Raw genomic sequence first — 23,048 nt, 5'->3', positions numbered from 1 at the left:
TCAACGTGATGAACTATAGTGCTGTTGCTGATGGAGCAGCTGATAACAGTCAGGTAATTATTCATATGACGTTGCCTGCCTTTTATTTTCTCTTAATTTCATAGAATCAAATTATTTTGTGAATATTATTCTATACGTTAATTTTTGGGTTAATGATAGCAAATATGTTTTCGAAATATTTATTTATTTATTTTTTCTTTCTTCTTAGGCATTTCTTAAGGCGTGGAAAGAAGCATGTGAATGGAAGGGAAGTGGTAGGGTTTTGATCCCTCCCGGGTCATACATGGTGAACTCAGTGAGATTTGAGGGTCCATGCAAAGGCTCGGTGAGCGTCGTGATCGGAGGGCTTCTCAAGGCTCCTGCTGATCCATCCAAGTTCTCAACTGATAGTTGGATTAATTTTCGATATGTTGACCATTTGACGGTCAGTGGTGGCACCTTGGACGGCCAAGGACAGGTAGCTTGGGGCCTTAACGACTGCAGCAAGAATTCTAATTGCCCTAGGCTAGCTACGGTAAGTTTTTGCTTATTTTCAAAAAAAAAATTTCCACCTTTTTTCTTCATATAAATAGAAACCTTATCTTTGAATAGAAAGCTTTAGAAAAAAGTAGAAAATTTCGAGTTTCGTAGAAGTTTAACTATATATCATGTTTTACAAATCCTCCAATGCAGACATTGAGATTTGATTTTGTGACCAACGCACGGATTGATCACGTGAGTTCCATTAACAGCAAGAACAATCACATTGTGATTTTTGGCTGTGAGAACTTGAATATGAGTCGTATCAATATATCAGCTCCGGCCAACAGCCCCAACACCGATGGGATAAAGATTGGAAGCTCTCACGGCATTAGAATCTCACGTTCCACAATTGGTACCGGCGATGACTGTATTGCCATGCTGTCTGGAACTAAAGACGTCGATATTTCGAATGTTGTTTGTGGACCGGGGCATGGAATAAGCATCGGCAGCCTCGGCAAAAATAATGGAGATGATGTGAACGGAGTTGTCGTCAAAAACTGCACCTTTCGCGGCACTTCTGATGGAGTGAGAATCAAAACATGGGCTGCTCCATCCCTTGGCACGGCTTCTAATTTTATATTTCAAGACATTTTCATGGATCATGTCGGCAATCCCATCATTCTTGATCAAGAATATTGCCCCTACCCCCCTTGCAGTCAACAGGTAATTTCTTATTTATCTTCATTTTGTTCCAAAATTATTCTCTGAAATTTCATATTGTAAAGAAATTCTTTAATTTATTATTATTTTTTTTTCTAATAGAACTTAACTAATTAAATTTGTGATTTCCATTATTGTGGATAGCCCTCTCTTCTGCAAATCAGCAATGTGACATACAAAAATATATGGGGAAGTTCTGATGCCAAAGTCGCAGTTACTCTTCGATGCAGTGGAAGCAAGCCATGCAAAAACGTAGTGCTGGAGGACATCAATTTGGATTACCGTGGCCCCGACGGTCCTGCCTCCACATTGTGCTCTCATGTCGATGGCCTTTCGCTTGGCCATCAAAGCCCTCCCCCTTGCATATAGTCTTGCGCTTTCCAGCCGTGAAAGATGTTGTATACGAAAGCACTCGTACCAATAGAAAATATCAAAAGAATAAAGAAGAGTAATCATATTAAAATTAAATGGATTATAATTGAACCGAGTATTATTGAATGTTCAAGTAATTTATTTTTCGGAAGGGCTCAAGTTTATTCAAGAGATGTTCAATTAATTTATTCATTTCTTATATAAAGCAAGAGGAACATGAATTCTTTCCATCTTTCAAATCATAATTGGGGCCTTAATTAAAGATATTGACTAATAGGATTTGAATTAAAACACTGTAAAAGACTAAAAATTACATGCAATTAATGATGCCCATATGGTGAGGATTTTTGTGAAACTATTTTCCCATAATAATAATAATAATAGTGGCACGTGTTTGATCCATATAGACTAGGTTTACCTAATTTCTAGGCTTGACTGTTACATATGTAATCATGCATTTTCTTTCACAACAGTAATCTGAGAAAGCTTGTAAAATAAAAATGAAAAATATGCAACAAACCATTGCAACGTTAAGATTTATACTGGCGACCAAATTGAGATATCGAGCTTCGTCAACTTCTCTAAGCTCTTTTCTACAAGTAATCCGAATCTAAATTGACTGTATATAGATCAACGTACGGCAGATATAGAAGAAGCATTACATAGGTCATGCATCCAATGACATACTATATGTCAATGTAGAAGAAACACTCACTATCTGACTCTCACTCTTATTATGTTCTTTAATTTGTTGAAAATGCTCCCACATTTCCTCTTTCATTTCATTATTTGAGACACTTGGATCCGAAACCAACCCCGGAACAACACTATTGCCCTCAATCATGCTTACCAGTTACCACTGAAGACATGGTTGGCCTAACTGCTGCATAAGCATTAGTGCATAGGAGAGCTACATTGATCATCCGCATAACCTCATCTTTATTGGAGTTAGAGCCCAAACCTTGGATCAACTAGTTCCAATAGCTTTCTTTCTCTTTTAAAAGCAGTGCCTGCAAACAGGGAGATGGAAGTAAGGTATAAAATTTTGTGGCCTAGTCAACTTTTTTGCTCTGTAAATATGATAGGATATTCATCATGAAACAATTCCCTACTCTACATTTTATGATTAACACACAAGCATAATAAAAATTAACAAGAGTGAAAGAATTTTATTTTTTGCCACACAATTCTTTCGCCCTTGTGGTTTAACAACTTTATTTTTTGCTCTCTCGGTTTTGTTTTGTATCACAGATGGTACCTGGATAATGGTTAAAGACGGAGATGGTACCTCCATCTAACTTCCATCCAAAATTTGTCGAAAAGCCACGTCAGCACCCCAAAAACATGACACGTGTCCATATATGTAATTAAAAATTAAAAAAAATTAAAATTAAAATGATTAAAAACCCTTAATTTCTTTTCTTTTTTTTTTTTTTAAAAAGGGGTGGCTCGAGCCAATGCCCCGATCATTGTACGCTATTGTTCATAACACTAGCAGCCCGACCGAGTCCGACCTTGGGTGGCTTACGCTACTAATGATGTACGTCCTGAAGTGACATGCCCGTTAAGTCTACATCGGTCACGAAGTAAACATTGGATCCAAGGCTCATGTAACACACACAATGATGTACGTCCTGAAGTGACATGCCCGTTAAGTCTACATCGGTCACGAAGTAAACATTGGATCCAAGGCTCATGTAACACACACACACACACATACACACACACATACACACACACACACACACACACTCACACACACATATTTGACCATAGAGTTAACATGTATAGTAAGCCTGTAGCCGTTATCCTACACGTATCGGTGTATCATGTCATACGATACAAGTAGTCTTGTCCGTATTTTACATGAATGCTTTTACAAGTCTCATCGTCATTGTTTTGTTAAGTAGCACATTTTCACAAATGATAAAGTTAATATTTTGTAATGTATTTCATGAGAGTTATAAATATGCGTGTTTAATACACAAAATAGTTGTGTTTGCTCTCTCGGTTTTGTTTCGTATCACAGATGGTACTTGGATAATGGTTAAAGACGGAGATGGTACCTCCATCTAACTTCCATCCAAAATTTGTCAAAAAGCCACGTCAGCACCCCAAAAACACGACACGTGTCCATATACGTAATTAAAAATTAAAAAAAAATTAAAATTAAAATGATTAAAAACCCTTAATTTCTTTTTTTTTTTTTTTTTTTTAAAAGGGGTGGCTCGATCCAATGCCCCGACCATTGTACGCTACCGTTTCTAACACTAGCAGCCCGACCGAGTCCGACCTTTGGTGGCCTACGCTACTAATGATGTACACCCTGAAGTGACATGCCCGTTAAGGCTACATTGGTCACGAAGTTACCATTGGATCTAAGGCCCATGTAACACACACACACACACACATACACACACACATATTTGACCATAGAGTTAACATGTATAGTAAGCTTGTGGCCGTTATTCTACACGTATCAGTGTATCATGTCATACGATACAAGTAGTCTTGTCCGTATTTTACATGAATGCTTTTACAAGTCTCATCGTCATTGTTTTATTAAGTAGCACATTTTCACAAATGATAAAGTTCATAATACAGCAAAATGTATTTCATGAGAGTTGTAAATATGCGTGTTTAGTACACAAAATAGTCGTGCTATGCGGGAAAAGAAATGGCGAGCATTATGTGAGTTCGTATTCACTCAGATCATACAAGTCCTCCAAAAATCCTCCAAATGGTCCAAGTTCTCCAAATTTGAAGAAAACCTAGCTAACATTAGTTCTAAGTCGAGCTAAAACAAACCTAGAACATAAAAACAGGAGCTATTGAACGCCTTGCCAAAATGGCGTTCCCCTGAAGTGTTCCTGGGCAAGGGTTCGGGCTCTAGGCCGAATGTTTGACCAAAAGGTTCTGGTAGAACCTCATTTGGTCCAAATGTTCTCCTAAACCTCCCAAATTGGTCCTAAGGTTATTAAAAAGATTTCTAGCACTTCTTAACCCAAAAAAATGTCTCCATGCATAGAGAAATACGTTCAACAAGAATGATATGCTAAACCATGCTTAAGTTAAGATTAAAGACACAACCTAACTAGAAGTTCAAACCAACAACTAAGCTAACTAGAAAAGCAATATAACAACTCTGCAAGTGAAAGCTTAAGTGTAGAAGGTTACCCTCTTGAAGTAGGGGCTCCAATAAATCACCTCTCCTCCTCCAAGAACTCTCTCAACTCACAATGACACTTACACAAGGGTTCTAGAGGGCACAAGGGCGAAAATGCAGTTGGTGGGTCAAATGGGGGTAGGGTATTTATAGGTGGAAAAAGCTATGAGCTCTGCAGGGGCAATTCTGAAAAGCAGTGAACATTCGGTACTACAAGGGCCAACGTTTGCTTATCGTTTACCTAGCGGTTTCAAGGTTGTATCGTACGTTCGGGCATTATCCACTAGTCATAACGAACGTTCTACTGGTCCCCACACAAAAGTTCGTGTACTGTTTGCAGGCGAATGTTCACATGGTCCCCCATGCGAGTGTTTGGCCAGAAAGTCCAAAAATTTAAAAAATGTCCTTCTAACTGTTCTTAGTGACCCAAAGTCCAATTAACTCTCTAACCAAGCTACCTAAGCCTAGTTAATTATTTAGGTCACTACATATATAGTCTTATACCCATGCCTTGATACGACCTGAATCCGACACGTGAACACGAATCTCTACCCCTGAACACGATGATGAAAAGACAACTCAAAACAGTGGAGTGAAGTGTTGGGATCGTTTACGTAAATTTCAAAAAAACTTCTTTTTATACAACGGAATAAAACACAATTCCTAAGACATTTTACATTCAAGAGAAGCATATTTAGATCTAAGGGCAAACATGTAAGTTAGATTACTTACATGTAGCTTCAACATCTCCTAGGCATTGGAGAGTAAGATTGTGCATCCGTTCTTCCCATGGTGTAGGGTTGAGTACTTGAAGTTCCAACAAACTTGAGAACTTCAAGTATGAGTCTATACTCATCTCATCTTCATCACGTTCTTTGTGTTCTTTATGAACTTGAAGAACATCTTTGTATTCACAATGAACCTCTTGATAACTTGGGAGTTGATCAAGGTCTTTAAGATCTTCAAATAGTTGGGGAGAAAATTCCTCCATTAGATCTTCTCTTTGATGACTGAATATGATTGTAAGTGTGGGCTCATACAGTTTTCTTAGAGTGAATTTAGAGTGAACAAATCTTCCCTAGTGGCCATGTATTCACTTTAGTGGGAGAGTGATGTTGTGTTTAGTTTTCACAACATCACAAGCTTATCAATTGGTTGAGTCTTGTGTCTTTTGCTTCTCAATTGAACCCCTATTTATAATACTGGGATCCCAAGAGAAAATGAATTTGAAACCATGTGGGACTAGATTCTAATCCAGTCCTAGGGAAGTTGGCCAAGGAGTATTTACACTCCTTTCCACTCCCATAGTGGCCGGCCATGGGGAGAGATTATTCTCCCCACATGCGGCTAGGGCTAGGGTTTAGCCCTAGCCCACTCCCATTTGGTTTAGCTCTTGGGTTTAGGTTTTATCCTCATGCCCAATACTCATTTCACTTAACTTTGGCCCTTGGATTTAATTTCATTGAGCCCAAAGTTTATTTACAAGCCTAAAGAATTAAAATGATAAGCCCAAGGCTTATTTTAATTCCTTAGTCTGTAGGAATTAAATTGTGAGCCCAGTGTTCTATTTAATTCTCAAAATAGCCAATAAGATTAATAAATCTTCTTGCCCATGTTTTATTAAAATAAAATACTCCAATAAATAAATATATAACTGAGGAACAATATAATTTGTGAGTCAATTTATATCAGCTCAAAGAATAACCTAAAGGAAAAATATCATTAGCTTAATAGGCCCGTGACCATGTCTTCCTAGACCATGTCACATGACTCTATTTAATCACAATTAATTCAATTAAATAATTGTGATTGCATTCTAATTATTATTTTTTATTTAATGCACTCGCAAGTGCACAAATCGTTTTGCAATATAATGTTGCCAGTACGAGGTCTAAGCCATAGGGAATTAGATTTATGAAAACCAAATGTATCTAGACCAACTAAATATTAACCTAGTTAAGATTGATGAGTGATTTTTGAATAGAAAATAAAGAGCATAAACTAGACAAAATGAAATTTATCAAATGACAAAATACTAAGGTTTTGGAATCCATACTCACCAAATCATAGCAACATATCCTCATGGTCATCAATATATTCGAAATTCTATACCGAACACTCTTAATTCTCATCAAGATTGTTATGGGCAATAAAAATCTTATACATGTTCTACTTTGCTTAAAAGAGTAAATTAAATCATCCAATGTGTCTGTCTATGGCACAAATCACAATGGATATCTAATTCAAACTAAATCATCCATTGTAGACATTTGCAAAACGAATCACAACGGATATCTAATTTAAACCAAATCATCCAATGTATCTATAAAACGAATCACAATGAATATCCAATATTTTGACAAATGAAAATCCAGGCAATCAATTAAATGAAATTATCCCACTAATTAAATTGAAGTAGAACATTTGACACATAAAAAAAACTCATATATTCGGAAAGTATAAAATTACATGAAAATATGGTTGCTACTCATTGGTGAGGCTTTATCCTCAACCTTAGTTGGGGGTTTAGCCTCTCATGGAAGTGAAAATGACTACAAGCATCATTGAATCCATGGAGTTTTTGAGAAGCTTACAAAATGAAACACCAAATAAGAGCCATAAAAGCATGAAAACCCTAAGCTTTCTTTTCTCCACTCTCTTTTCCGTTCCTTGCTGCGCCTCTCTCTTTCTTCTTCTTTTCTTCTCATTTTCTAGGGTTTTTTCCACATCATCGTTGTCCCCTCATCCTCCAAGTGAGGTTGGGCTTGTCATGGGCTTCTAGAAGGATCCAAAAAGCTGCCCAAAGTCTTTAGAGAGTCCCAAGAACGCGTGGTAGGCGTTGATCAATGATTGAGTGAATGGGGGCAAATTTTCTGGAAATCTATCTAATGTGTGCATCGAGCACTTTTTAAGTGCGCTCAAGTGGACTTGTGCTCGTGGGGTTCCTTCCTGTGGTGCAAGTGCTGATAGACTATGCTCGAGCGTAAGGTTGGGCGCTCGATCCTTTATTCCTTGGTGGCTTTCTCCAACATTTGCATTTCTCACATTAAATCCGCAATTTTTCCTTAGCAACCTGCAAAACACTAAAATCATAGAACTAACACAAAACAATATATTATAATACAACTAAAGGATTAACAGATACAAATTAAGGGCTTTAAATATGCAATATTTGACACTTATCATGCCTCCCAGACTTATCTATTAAACTGGTAAGTCCACAGTGATTTATTTCCCCAATTAGAGTAATTAAGCAAGGGAAGTCCATGAATTTATTTTCTATTTGTAAGCATTTATCATTACAATCAGAGTATTACTAAAATATCAATATAAGCTGAGTTATCAATTTATACATGATACTACAAAGGATATCTACACCCACCTAAAATATACAAATTAATACATCTCAAATTGCTAGATATTACAAATAACCTTTGAAGTTTTACAATGGGCCTTCAAGTCTAAACCTGATCAAAACCGTTTGTCGAACAGCCGCACTTGAGTCTACCGTTACACACACCATCATTCAAATACAATGCATCTTAGGGATCTCACATGTATATAATCTGACAATACACAATCACACATTTATGCTATGCAAGAATAAGTGTATATGTCTATTGTTTTAGTCAAAATATTATCCAATCAATTGGAGTTTTGGACACCATTTCCACCAGTAAGTGTATCCACTAAGTGTATCCACACATAAAGTATTTTATGTCCTTTAACTATAAACGATATTACCATATTCTTGTTCAAAGTTTTCTAATAACCATATATGCGAGTAAAACTAATTAAATTCATCTTTGGAGTGTATCAGATATTTTATAGGCTAGGGTAAATTTTATGGGTAATGTTAAATGTGATTCCCATGTATGACTTGTATCCCTCTAAAATTGATGTGACTTTTAAATTTATTGTTGGATGTGTCGTAAATTACTATTGAATTTTGATCAAATGATAATTTTAAAAGACATGTTAGTTTTGAAATGACGCAAGACGAACATGTCTCTTTCTGAAATTTTAAATCTAACCAATATAAAGCTGGTTTTTATTTCTTGGTAAGTGGCTGTCTCAACTGTGCTACCGAGTACCAAGGCTTTGGGAAGGTCGGAATAGGAGAGCACTAATCTTGCAACAAGGTATAGATAACCAGATTATAATGAGCTGGAACATTAAGTTGGTTAGATTAGTTTTATATAATGAGGTGCATGAACATCAAGTTGGTTAGATTAATTATATTTATGTTTTCTTTTGTTATGAAGTTAGAACTGAAATATGTATTAATTCACTACACAGCTTGTATAAATAGGTGAAACCCTGTATTAAAAATTCACTCAAGCAAAGGGCCTTACTTTTCCTAACCCTGAGTCATCCTCATCCTAGAGAGAGAGAGAGAGAGAGAGAGAAAAAAAAAAAAAAAAGATTCAAAGAAAGAAGAGAAATGGGTTCGAAACTTGGTTTTGGTTGGGCTTGCTTGTTAACATCTTTGATGGTATTAGTTACCGAAGTTCGAGCCCAAGTCAAGTTTTTCAATGTGATGAACTACAGTGCTGTTGCTGATGGAGCAACCGATAACAGTCAGGTAATTCATATGACAATGCATGCCATGTAATCTCTCTTAAATTTTGAGAATAAAAAATACTTCCTTTTTTTTTTTCTTAGAATACACTCTACAATAGTTTTTTTGTCATTTCTCTATCATTTAAATATGAGTATCGATATTTAGTAGACCGCTATACGACTATTATATATAACTACGATAACATGATAGTAAATATTAACAAGGATTTGTTAAAAAAGAAAAATCATGGTCTAATTTTTATTGTCACGTCATCTTAATAGTATATCAGTTACATAGCAGTCTACTATCAATAACATTTTACTTTAAAAGTTCTTTTAAATCAGAGAAAGAGAGAGAGAGGAAAAATAAAACTTTAGCTTTTTGTGGTTTAATTAAGAAAGGAAAAGAAAATCTGCTGTAGGTAAGTTTTTAAGGAAATTGGTTTAGAGAGTCTGCTGGCTGGGATGAGATGGGTCTCATGCACACTTTAATTGTGAATATTATTCTATACGTTAATTTTTGGGTTAATGATAGCAAATATCATGTTTTTGAAATATTTATTTATTTTTTCTTTCTTCTTAGGCATTTCTTAAGGCATGGAAGGAAGCATGTGAATGGAAGGGAAGTGGTAGGGTTTTGATCCCTCCCGGGTCATACATGGTGAACTCGGTGAGATTTGAGGGTCCATGCAAAGGCTTGGTGAGCGTCGTGATCGGAGGGCTTCTCAAGGCTCCAGCTGATCCATCCAAGTTCTCAACCGATAGTTGGATTAATTTCCGATATGTTGACCATTTGACGGTTAGTGGTGGCACCTTGGACGGCCAAGGACAGGTAGCTTGGGGCCTTAACGACTGCAGCAAGAATTCTAATTGCCCTAGGCTAGCTACGGTAAGTTTTTGCTTATTTTCAAAAAAAAAATTTCCACCTTTTTTCTTCATATAAATAGAAACCTTATCTTTGAATAGAAAGCTTTAGAAAAAAGTAGAAAATTTCGAGTTTCGTAGAAGTTTAACTATATATCATGTTTTACAAATCCTCCAATGCAGACATTGAGATTTGATTTTGTGACCAACGCACGGATTGATCACGTGAGTTCCATTAACAGCAAGAACAATCACATTGTGATTTTTGGCTGTGAGAACTTGAATATGAGTCGTATCAATATATCAGCTCCGGCCAACAGCCCCAACACCGATGGGATAAAGATTGGAAGCTCTCACGGCATTAGAATCTCACGTTCCACAATTGGTACCGGCGATGACTGTATTGCCATGCTGTCCGGAACTAAAGACGTTCATATTTCGAATGTTCTTTGTGGACCCGGGCATGGAATAAGCGTCGGGAGCCTCGGCAAAAATAATGGAGATGATGTCGACGGAGTTGTCGTCAAAAACTGCACCTTTCGCGGCACTTCTGATGGAGTGAGAATCAAAACATGGGCTGCTCCATCCCTCGGTACGGCTTCCAATTTTGTATTTCAAGACATTTTCATGGATCGGGTCGGCAATCCCATCATTCTTGATCAAGAATATTGCCCCTACCCCCCTTGCAGTCAACAGGTAATTTCTTATTTATCTTCATTTTGTTTCAAAATTATTCTCTGAAATTTCATATTACAAAGAATTTCTTTAAATTTTTTTTTCTAATAGAACTTAACTAATTAAATTTGTGATTTCCATTATTGTGGATAGCCCTCTCTTCTGCAAATCAGCAATGTGACATATAAAAATATATGGGGAAGTTCAGATGCCAAAGTCGCAGTTACTCTTCGATGCAGTGGAAGCAAGCCATGCAAAAACGTAGTGCTAGAGGACATCAATTTGGATTACCGTGGCCCAGACGGTTCTGTCACCGCGTTGTGCTCTCATGTTAATGGCGTCTCAGTTGGCCATCAAAGCCCTCCCCCTTGCATATAGTCATGCGCTTTCCAGCCGGCCAGTTTGTGTGACATGAAAGATGTTGTATACGAAAGTACTCATATATATCGATCAAAAGAATAAAGAAGAGTATATAATCATATTAATATTAAATGGATTATAATCGAACTAAGTATTGAATATTCAAGTTTGATTCGAGCAAATTATCACTCATCTAATTAATAATATATTCAAATTCAGTTCATTTATTTTTTGGACGGGCTCAAGTTTATTCGAGAGTTGTTCAATTACCTTATTTATTTTTTATATAACGCAAAGGGAATTCTTTCCATCATTCAAATCATAATTGGGGCAAGGGATACTTGGGGGGTTAGTGAGAAGATCTTCCAGAAAAGCTGTTTTCCCACTTCTGATTTTTTCCAGGTTGCTGAAGGCATTTTTAAAAAAGGGGTGGGAAATGAAATTGAGATTTTTATCGAAACTGCTCGGCGGCTTTGGTTCAGAAGAAACAAATGGATGCACGAAGGGGTTTTCACACACCCCACTGACATAGTGCTTGCGGTTGGGAAAGCAGTAGATGAAGTCAAGCAGGTTAATATGACCAGTTCACCAAAGCATCTTATTCGGGTGGAGGTTCAGCATCAATGGAAGAAACCACCTGAGGGGTGGTTTAAAGTAAATTGCGACGCTGCCCTTGATTTGAGGAATGGCCGGATCGGATTGGGTGTTTTGGTGAGAGATCATGAAGGCCAGGTAAAGGCTGCAAGAAGTGTCACGAAGTCTGGTTTCCTGGAACCCACTGCTGCTGAGGCCATGGCTTTGTTTGAAGGTGTTCGGCTTTGCAAGGATTTGGGCATACTTAGCATAATAGTGGAAGGTGATGCTCAAGTAGTAATCAATGCCATTCAGGCAAGGGACCCGACGTGCAGTAAATTCGGCCAGCTTGTGGACGATATCAGGTCTCTCCTAAGGAATTTTTCTAGATGGCAGATCAGCTATGTGAGTAGGAATGCCAATAATGGGGCTCACAAACTTGCTAAGGAGGCCACAAAAATGATCATGGATCGATTTTGGAATCTTTCAATTCCGGACTGTATCTCTGATCTTGTTTCAACTGAGCTCTCTGCTCATGTTGACTGATTTATTATGAATAAGATTACTCATTCTTTCAAAAAAAAAAATTGGGGCCTTAATTAAAGATATTGACTAATAGGTTTGGATTTTTTTTTTTTTCTTTTTCTTTTTACATGTCCGCATAAGGGAGGAAAAAGAGGAGGAGATTCAAACTAGTGACCTCCGGTTTATGAGGCTAAGGCGTGGTCCCCAACCGATTAAGTTACTCATTTGGGACTAATAAGATTTGAATTAAAACACTATAAAAGACTAAAAATCACATGCAAATAACGATGCCTATGTGGCCAGGATTTTTGTGAAGGTAAAATATTATATATCCAATAATAATAACAAAAAAAAACAATAATAATAATAACTGTGATCCATATAGACTAAGTTTACCTAATTTTTAGGCTTGGGTGTAACATATATAATCATGCATTTTCTTTCACAACAGTAATCTGACGAAACTTGTAAAATAAAAATGAAAAATATACAACAAACCCTTGCAACATTATGATTTAATTATACTGCGCGCCCAAACTGAGATATCCCGTTCCTTCAACTTCTCTAAGCTCTTTTTTCCAAGTAATCGGAATCTAAATTGACTGGATATAGATCAACTGTAGATGTAGAAGAAGCATTCCATGGGCCATTTGGTTGACGTACTCTGTATCAATGTAGATGAAACACTCTTTCTGGCTCTTATTCATATTTTGTTTTTTACTTTGTTGACGATATTCCCACATTGCCTCTTTCATTCATTATTTGAGACACTTGGATTTGAAACCAAGCCTGCAACGTTGACTTTGTTGCTTCTTCTCAAGTTAGACGGGTCGTGTCATGTTAGCCCGACATGACCTGTTTAAATGGGTCGAACATGTCGTGTTGTATGATTTGTTTATTTATCGTGTTGTATTCGAGTTTGCCCTAGACGGGTTGATGGGTCAACTTGAACTCGACACAGTAAATAGTTTTGCAAGCTGGCCCTAGTCAATGCCATCCGCAGTAGAATTTAAAATTGATACATCAGTAATGGCATGATGTTTTGTACCATGGAACACGATTAGGGCTTGTAACTTTTGACACGACTCACGAATTTCGACACGAACTCAAGACGAAATTGAAGGGTTAGAATTGAAGAGTCTACTCATTTAATTAAATGGGTTGGGTTAGGATGGACATATATATATATATACAGTCTTAACTCATGTCATGACCCACCCTGAACTCGACATAATTATTGACAATTTTTTACATGATTAGCAAACTCGATATAAATCAAATACAAAATTAGAGGTTTAGGGTTAAGAGGTTTGACCCATTTAATTAAATATGTCGGGTTAGGCTTGACCTTTATAGTTTTATATCCATACCTTGATGAGACCCGAATCTTACACGTAAACACAAATTGCCACCCCTAAACACGATGATGGAAAGACAACTCAAAACAGTAGAGTAAGTATATCCACACACAAACTATTTTACGTTTGACGTCATTTCAAAATAAACAACATAATAAAGAGTGTCTTTTGCTAAACGATGTTAAACAAAATTTCGTCATTTACAATATTTTAAAAGATGTAAAATTATGTCGGTTCAGTTTTAACGATGGGAATTTGCTTTTATCGACCAACACTATCACGACTGAATTCAAAAGACGACCGAAAAAAAAAAAACAATGAGAACATTAGCGTCATTCTTTTAGAAAATTACGTGAATGGTTTTTGTTTTTGTTTTTGTAGGGGTTGTTTTTGTGTCAATGAAAAGAAGAAAAAAGAAAAGAAAGTCTTGACGATGATGTGATGAATAACAGAGATCTAATTTCATAGCCACAACATTATTTTAATGAATGGATATAACTCTGACATAAGTTATTGGTTTTGGATTATTAAATAGTTAAACAAAATTAAGTTTCATAAATAATTTTTTACTTTATGCATTCACATTGACGATTCTCCCATGGTGTAATGAGGTAATTTTTTAAAGATATTACCATATTCTTTTTGAAAGTTTTTTAATAACCATATATGCGAGTAAAATAAATCACATAATATATTACCATATCACTGTCTCCTTTTTGACAAATCAGCCTTTCGGGCTGAAAATCCTATGAAATCAAATTTGATATGGAAATTCTTATCAAGGGAATGACTTTTTTCTCCTCTATTGACACCTTGTAAATTTTCCATATTTGGTTTCTCAAAATACTATTATCTCTATTGCTATTGAAAGAAAGAAATCTTTCATGTTTCCATTCCAAGAAATATCAATAAAATCAAATCTGTACAAAAATAATTAAATTCATTGATCATACTAGTGTATTAGATTCTTCCTGTATCTCTCCTGTGTCCCTCCAAAACTGATTTGTTTTAAATTCATCATTAGATTTGAAATAGATTATTATTATATTTTGTTCAATAGCAATTTTGAAAGGACAAAAGAGAAAATGAACCTTCATATTTCTCAAAAAAAAAAAAAAAAAAAAGAAGACAAAGAAAATGACATTTTACATTGCACTTTCTAAAATTTCAAATATAACCAATATAAAAAGCCGATCTTCCCATTATGTTTCTCGATAAAAAAGCCGATCTTCCCATTATGATGAGTTGGAACACTAATTAGTTGGTTAGATTAGTTTTATATAACGAGGTGCATGAACATTAAGTTGGTTAGATTAAATATACTGCTATTTTCTTTTGTTACGATGTTAGAACTGAAATGTATTAATTCAGTGCACTGCTTGTATAAATAAGTAAACCCTGTGTATTAAAATTCAATCAAGCAAAGGGGCTTACTTTTGCTGACCCCGAGTCATCCTAGTCTGCTTAATTTGTTTATACTGAGGGAAAAAAAAAAAAAAACATTACTAAAGAGAATAGGAAGGAAAAAAAAGAAAAGGAAAGAAAAGAAAGAAATGGGTTCGAAACCAGCATTTGGTTGGGCTTGCTTGTTAACATCTTTGATGGTATTGGTTACCGGAGTTCGAGGCCAATTCAAGTTTTTCAACGTGATGAACTACGGTGCAGTTGCAGATGGAGCAACCGATAACAGTCAGGTAATTCATATATATGACATTGCCTGCCTTTTCGTTTCTTTTAATTTCATAGAATCAGATTATTTTGTGAATATCATTCTATACGTTAATTTTTGGGGTTAATGATAGCAAATATGTTTTTTGGAATATTTATTTAATTTTTTTTTTTTTTTTTTCTTTCTACTTAGGCATTTCTTAAGGCGTGGAAGGAAGCATGTGAATGGAAGGGAATGGCTACAGTTTTGATCCCTCCCGGATCATACATGGTGAACTCAGTGAGATTCGAGGGTCGATGCAAGGGCCTAGTGGGCGTTGTGATCGGAGGGCTTCTTAAAGCTCCTGCTGATCCATTCAAGTTCTCAACCGATAGTTGGATTAATTTCCGATATGTTGACCAGTTGACTGTCAGTGGTGGCGGCACCTTGGATGGCCAGGGCCAGGTAGCTTGGGGCATCAATGACTGCAACAAGAATTCTAGTTGTCCTAGGCTACCTACTGTAAGTTTTTGCTTCTTTTCAATTTATTTATTTATTTTTTTCAATACACTTTACTCATTCAAAGTATACATATATATTCAACCCTTTCGTTGAATATGAGATCCAAAACGGATTATATTATCATCGATTGCTACACGAATTTTTATATGTTATTTTATTCAATAACCATTTTTATAACTACGTCATTAAATGATCAGCACATACATGCATAAAAGTAATATACACTTAAAAAGTTTGCGTAACACTCCTCAAATTGGATTGATCGCTATAAAAAGGGTGTCCCATTATTTTCATCTTCCGTCATGCCATTTCTCCTTTGTTTTGTTTTTTTTTGGGTCCATTGTATAAATAACAACCTTAATTATGTATAGAATAATTATGCATGCTTTGAATAGAAAGCCTCAGAAAAAAGTAGAAAATTTCGAGTTTCGTAGAAGTTTAACTATCATGTTTTACAAATCCTCCAATGCAGACATTGAGATTTGATTTTGTGACCAACGCACGGATTGATCAAGTGAGTTCCATTAACAGCAAGAACAACCACATTGTGATTTTTGGCTGTGAGAACTTGAATATGAGTCGTATCAATATATCAGCTCCGGCCAACAGCCCCAACACCGATGGGATAAAGATTGGAAGCTCTCACGGCATTAGAATCTCACATTCCACAATCGGTACCGGCGATGACTGTATTGCCATGCTGTCCGGAACTAAAGACGTCGATATTTCGAATGTTGTTTGTGGACCGGGGCATGGAATAAGCATCGGCAGCCTCGGCAAAAATAATGGAGATGATGTCGACGGAGTTGTCGTCAAAAACTCCACCTTTCGCGGCACTTCTGATGGAGTGAGAATCAAAACATGGGCTGCTCCATTCCTTGGCACGGCTTCTAATTTTATATTTCAAGACATTTTCATGGATCAAGTCGGCAATCCCATCATTCTTGATCAAGAATATTGCCCCTACCCCCCTTGCAGTCAACAGGTAATTTCTTATTTATCTTCATTTTGTTATAAAATTAATCTCTCTGAAATTTCATGATACAAAGGAAAAATATACTTTAGCTGCATGAACTAGATGAACTTAATTAAATTTGGTGATATCCATTATTGTGGATATATAGGCTTCTCTTCTGCAAATCAGCAATGTCACGTACAGAAATATATGGGGAAGTTCAAATGCCAAAGTCGCAGTTACTCTCCGATGTAGCGCAAGCAAGCCATGCCAAAACGTAGTATTGGAGGACATCAATTTGGACTACCGTGGCCCCGAAGGTCCTGTCACCGCGTTGTGCTCTCATGTCAATGGCCGCGCAATTGGCCATCAAAGCCCTCCCGCTTGCATATAGTCTTGCGCTTTCCAACCATGAAAGATGTTGTATAAGAAAGCACTCATCAAAAGAATAACGAAGAGTATTAATGGTAATATTAAATAGATTATAATCGAACCGAGTTTTAAATGTTCAAGTTTGGTTCGAGCATAATTATTACTCATCTGATTGATAATTTATTTAAATTCAGTTCATTTATTTTTCGGATGGGCTTAAGTTTATTCAAGAGTTGTTCAATTAACTTATTTATTTCTTATATAAAGCAAAGGAAAATGAATTCTTCCATCTTTCAAATCGTAATTAGAGTTTAATTAAAGATATTGACTAAAATAGGATTTGAATGAAAATACCGTAAGATCGAGACTAAAAATCACATGCAAATAATGATGCTGATGTGGCTTGGATTTTTGTGAAACTAAAATACTAACCCATAATAATAATAATAATAATAATAATAATAATAATAATAATAATAGCACATTAATGAGTTTGATCCATATAGACTAGGTTTACCTAATTTCTAGGCATTGTTATGTAGATTTTTTTTTTTTTTTTGAAATGTGGATATGTAGATGTTACATATGTAATCATGTCTTTTCTTTCACAATGGTAATATAAGAAAAATTGTAAAATAAAAATAAAAAGTCATACAACAAACCATTGTAACGTTAAGATTTATACTGGCGACCAAACTGAGATACTGAGCTTCTTCAACTTAATTATGCTCTTTTCTGAAAGAAACCAGAATCTAAATTGACAGGATATGGATCAACGACAGATGTAGAAGAAGCATTATGTGGTCCATCCATTGACATACTTTGTATTGACGTGGAAGAAACAATCTCTATCTGGCTCTCATGTATATTATGTTCTTTACTTTGTTGAAAATGCTCTCACATTGCCTTTTCATTTCATTATTTGAGACACTTAGATCTTGAACCGACCTCGAAACAACAACATTGCCCTCAAAACTTTTTGTTTCATGTAATATTGATTCTACTCTCTAGGAAAAACCTTAGCGCCTGCGAAGAGTGACCGCCGCATAGGTTGTGGAGGGGGGATGGCCTTTATTGCCTCCCCTCCTCCCCTTGCCCTCCACCCCTTATGAGCTACGCAATTTACCTAATGCTCCCTAGCTTCTTGTGCGGTGTTTTTTTCCCCTTGTCTTCCACCTCTTTTTTGCCGTTTTCTGTTTCAACCCCTCTCCTCTATTTTTGCTTAGCCCCTCTTTTCATCTCGAAGCCCAGCCCTCGTCGTGTTGTCGCCTAGCCATCTACTCCGTTTCTTCTTTGTCTTTTTCCGGATTTGACTGGGCTCTTGGATCGAACTGGTCAAAGCCTGATCTACTGTCCTCTATCAGAACCATGTCGACGTGAGCCCCACCACCTGATTCTCCAGCTACGCCTGGGTCCATCACCACCTGCCGCTGCTCTGTCCTCGCGTTCCGGCCAAATTCCTCCGGCAGCCTTCCTTCCGACAAGGCTTTTGCTTTGGGGGTTTCTTTGTTTATGCTTTTATTTACCTGTAATTTTTCTATTTCTTGCAGTTTTGTTTCCTTCTTTTTTTTTTTCTTGTATTTTTTTCTATTTCCTGTTGTTTGTTTGCTTTTAATAAGGCTCTGTTCGATGTCTTGTTGATCTGTGTGGTATTTGTTTTTGGTCCTTACTCTTGGGTTGTGGATGAGAACTGTGTCCTGGCTTTCAGGTCGAAGATGATGAGTTTCGACATGGGGTTATCTGCTCCTATGGTCGAGGAATAAGAGATACCTATGCATTAGATTTAGTCTGTCTAGAGCAGATCTGTTATTACAATTGAAAACTAGTCATGGGTTAGTAGATATTATTGTCATAGATAGATCTTAAATGGTAGATTGTTTTGTATGTACGTATCTATAACGTTTATAACCTCGTAGCTTTGGCTATGATTGCTTCAGAGTTTTTTGCTCTGTGATGTAAGAACTTTATGCTCGTAATCCTTCGGGTGCGTTTGAGATTGTGATTTTACAAGAATAATCTGCGTTTTTAAAAGATATCATAAAACGTAAAGCGTTTGGCGTTGCAATTTAAAAAGCACTTAATTTAAAATAGGAAAAAAATCTGCGATTTCAATAAGTAAGTTAGGGGGTGCTTATTTGAAAAGGTACAAATTTAAACCAAAATCATGAATTCGCATGACAAATATTTAATAAAAAAAGTATTTTTTAATATGTTTTACGAAACGCCTTTATAATTTTAAAAAGTAGAGAATTGAAAAACGCTATTTTTAAAAATGTTATTTTTAAAATCGCACTTATTGAAATCGCAATCCTAAATGGACATTTCTTCAATGAATGAGACTAGATTGATTTTATTTTATTATTTTTTTTTTTTAAAAAAAAAAAAAAATCTTCTTTAACTTTTTTCTCCTCTATAAACCCTTTGTAAATTTTTCATATTTGGTTTCTCAAAATACTATATCTCTATATAAAGAAAGAAATCTTTCATATTTCCATGTCAAGAAACATCAATAAAATCAAATATGTGCAAAACTAATTAAATTCATCAAGAGTATCAAATCTTTTGTAGGGTTAAATTTTAAGAATAATGTTAAATGTCATTCCCATGTTTCCAAAACAGATGTAGCTTTTAAATTTATTATTAGATTTGTGATAAATTACTAATAGATTTTGATCCAATGATAATTTTAAATGTTATATCAATTTTGAAGGGACACAATAAAAACATAATCGAAAGGATATTTAACAATATTATTTTTTCTGAAGTTTCAAATGTAACCAATATAAAAGTCAATCTTCCCTTTCTGTTTCTCGGTAATTAAGTGTGTCTCAGATGTGCTACTGAGGCTTTGGGAAGGACGGAATAGGAAAGCGTTCATCTTGGATTCTTGAGACAAGGGACAGCCAACCAGATTATGATGAGCTGGGACACAAAGTTGGTTAGATTAGTTTAATATAATGAGGTGCATGAACATTAAGTTGGTTAGATTAATTATATTGTTGTTTTCTTTTGTTATGGAGTTAGAACTGAAATGTATTAATTCACTACACTGCTTGTATAAATAGGGGAAACCCTGTATTAAAAATTCACTCAAGCAAAGGGCCTTACTTTTCCTAACCCTGAGTCATCCTCACGATCTAAAAAAAAAAAAGAAATGGGTTCGAAACTTGGTTTTGGTTGGGCTTGCTTGTTAACATCTTTGATGGTATTGGCTACCGAAGTTGGAGGCCAAGTCAAGGTTTTCAACGTGATGAACTACAGTGCAGTTGCAGATGGAGCAACCGATCGATAACAGTCAGGTAATTAATTCATACGACATTGCATGCCTTTTTGTTTCTCTTAAATTCATAGAATCATTTTTTGTTTTTTGTTTTTTTTTTTGGTTTTACTATTCAAGTACACTTCGTTACAATAACTTTTTTTTATTATTTCTTTATACTACTTAAATATGAGTATTTTTATTTAGTGAACTACTATACGATTATCATACAATTAACTACATGATGACATAACAATAAAAATTGGCCTTTAGATCAACAAGAGCTTGTAAAAAAAAAAAAAAAGAGCTAATTTTCACTATCACGCCATCCTAATTGTACGTATGACTATTTGCTAAATAACATTTCTCTTTAAATACTTTAAGAAAAAAAGGTTTAGAGAGATCTCCTGGATGAGATGAGGTGGGTTTCATGCACGCTTTAATGGTTCCGCCAAAAAGTAAACTAATAAATTGTGAATATTATTATATAGGTTAATTTTTGGGTTAATGATACCGAAGATGTTTTTTGAAATATTTATTTAAAATTGTTTGTTTTTTTTTTTCTTTCTTCCTAGGCATTTCTAAAGGTGTGGAAGGAAGCATGTGAATGGAAGGGAAGGGCTAGGGTTTTGATCCCGCCAGGATCATACAAGGTGAACTCAGTGAGATTTGAGGGTCCATGCAAGGGCTGGGTGGGTGTCGTGATTGGAGGGTTTCTCAAGGCTCCTGCTGATCCATCCATGTTCTCAACCGATAGTTGGATCAACTTCCGATATGTAGACCTTTTGACAGTCGGTGGTGGCGGCACCTTGGACGCCCAAGGCCAAGTAGCTTGGGGCCTCAATGACTGCAGCAAGAATTCTAATTGTCCTAGGCTACCTACTGTAAGTTTTTGTTTTTTGATATATATATTTTGGTTCTTTCTTTTTATTCATCAGGTAATTAACACCTAGCAGTACGGAAACTAAACTGTGGATCCTATTTTATTTTCTAGAAACATTTTAATTATAGTGACTTTTTTTCCCTAAGCATTTCTTTCTTTATATAAACATTTCTTTCAGTTTTTCTATTAACCCAAAGACCCCAGCCAGAGACGGAATTAAGATTTATTATCAAGAGGGATCAAAGTATGGATGAAAACTTAAACATATTTCAAAAACCAAGGAGGGTCGTGTCGACCCCCTTGTCTATACATGGTTCCATTCTTGACCGGGAAACCTCTTTTATGAATATGAGACCAAAAATTAGATGATATTATCGTTGAATGCTACATGTATTTTTATTTATTATTACTCAATAATGAATTTTCTTACTGCGTCATTAAGTGAGCACATACATACATAGAAGTACTGCATGTATGTGCTATGTATGATTTTTATTATTACTTCATCCCGTCATGCCATTTCTACTTTGTGATTGTTTGTTTTGTTTGTTTTTCACCTTTTTCCTTCATATAAATAGCAACCTTAAATTATGTCTAGAATAATTATGCAAGCGTTGAATAGAAAGACTTAGAAAAAAAGTCGGATTTCGAATTTCGTAGAAGTTTATCATGCTTTACAAATCCTCCCATGCAGACATTGAGATTTGATTTTGTGACCAACGCACGGATTCATCACGTGAGGTCCATGAACAGTAAGAACAACCATATTGTGCTTTTCGGCTGTGAGAACGTGAATACGAGTCATATTAGAATATCGGCTCCCGCTGACAGCCCCAACACCGATTGGATCAAGATTAGAAGCTCTCACCGTATCGGAATCTCTCGTTCCACAATTGGTACCGGCGGATGACTGTATTGTAAGAAATTTTATTTAAAATATGTCCCTTTATGTCACATATATTATTGTAATTATAAAATTACGGTGTTCAATAATTTATTCTAATTAAAGCTTATTGTGTAAATCAAATATTCTGAATTAAATTACTGATTTAATTCTTGTGGAACAAGTATTTAATTTCAATCAAATATTCTGAATTAAATCACTGATTTAATTCTTGTGGAACAAGTATTTGATTTCATTAAAGATTTTATTTTGTGGAATCAATTAGCTATATTGATTTGATTTTTATTCCTTGATGGGAGGAATAATTAAGGTAACAGCTCTAATTGAGGGTCCCCTGACCTACCTATAAATAAGGCCTGTGTATTCCATCAATTGGCACTCACTGGTAGGCATAGGTCAAAAGAACCTCTCAATTGTTTAGTTCTTAGTTTGGTTGCTGTGGAGCTGTTCTTCAAACTGCTTGAGTAAAGCAATGGCCGGAGGTACATATATGTATTAAACTATTTCCGCTGCTAATGTTATTGTTAATTAGCATTTAATATATATAGAATTTCTTACATGTGGTATCAGAGCCTTCTCTATGCCATATTTGTTCAGCATTAAGTTAATTGTTTTTTCCAATAGTTATTGTGAACGTTCAGTTTTTATATATTATTTGTTCACACACTATTGCAATAAGGCATGAGAATTTGTTTTTTCTCTTTTATACGAGTATCTAGAATGCTTTGTATATGAATATTTGTTTTTTGGTCCTTTTGGATATACTGTTCTGTTTGGACTTAAAAAAAACTAACAATTTCTGGATGTTGCCGGAGAGAGCCTTGATATTGCCCTTGTCCCTGTACGAGAACTCCTTCACAGTAAGAT

At 35.6% G+C, this 23,048-nt stretch overlaps 5 protein-coding genes across 5 annotated transcripts in view; all 5 read left to right on the top strand.

Moving 5' to 3' along the window:
• LOC132174452 (exopolygalacturonase-like) overlaps window positions 1-1,551 on the top strand; it is an 8,230-nt gene extending 6,679 nt beyond the window's left edge. Inside the window, exons 2-4 of the mRNA XM_059586105.1 lie at window positions 209-514; window positions 673-1,185; window positions 1,327-1,551. Coding sequence (XP_059442088.1) covers window positions 209-514; window positions 673-1,185; window positions 1,327-1,551 — 1,044 coding nt within the window. The remainder of the gene's footprint in view (window positions 1-208; window positions 515-672; window positions 1,186-1,326) is intronic.
• A 7,613-nt stretch (window positions 1,552-9,164) lies between these two features.
• LOC132174451 (exopolygalacturonase-like) lies at window positions 9,165-11,200 on the top strand. The gene is made up of 4 exons (XM_059586104.1): window positions 9,165-9,305; window positions 9,867-10,172; window positions 10,331-10,843; window positions 10,976-11,200. The coding sequence occupies exons 1-4, from the start codon at window positions 9,165-9,167 to the stop codon at window positions 11,198-11,200; spliced, it is 1,185 nt and encodes a 394-aa protein (XP_059442087.1).
• Window positions 11,201-11,677: 477 nt separating this feature from the next.
• Window positions 11,678-12,301, top strand: LOC132174450 (uncharacterized). The gene has a single exon (XM_059586103.1). It carries the CDS (start codon window positions 11,678-11,680, stop codon window positions 12,299-12,301), a length of 624 nt encoding a protein of 207 aa, XP_059442086.1.
• Window positions 12,302-15,191: 2,890 nt separating this feature from the next.
• LOC132174448 (exopolygalacturonase-like) lies at window positions 15,192-17,157 on the top strand. Its single transcript, XM_059586102.1, has 4 exons — window positions 15,192-15,332; window positions 15,500-15,808; window positions 16,281-16,793; window positions 16,933-17,157. The coding sequence occupies exons 1-4, from the start codon at window positions 15,192-15,194 to the stop codon at window positions 17,155-17,157; spliced, it is 1,188 nt and encodes a 395-aa protein (XP_059442085.1).
• A 3,250-nt stretch (window positions 17,158-20,407) lies between these two features.
• LOC132174447 (exopolygalacturonase-like) lies at window positions 20,408-22,187 on the top strand. The gene is made up of 3 exons (XM_059586101.1): window positions 20,408-20,434; window positions 20,970-21,278; window positions 21,972-22,187. Exons 1-3 carry the CDS (start codon window positions 20,408-20,410, stop codon window positions 22,185-22,187), a joined length of 552 nt encoding a protein of 183 aa, XP_059442084.1.
• Window positions 22,188-23,048: the final 861 nt, after the last annotated feature.

The sequence above is a fragment of the Corylus avellana genome, chromosome ca3 (genome assembly GCF_901000735.1).
Source record: "Corylus avellana chromosome ca3, CavTom2PMs-1.0".
Lineage (NCBI taxonomy): Eukaryota > Viridiplantae > Streptophyta > Magnoliopsida > Fagales > Betulaceae > Corylus > Corylus avellana.
This window is presented reverse-complemented; position numbering and strand designations above follow the sequence as displayed.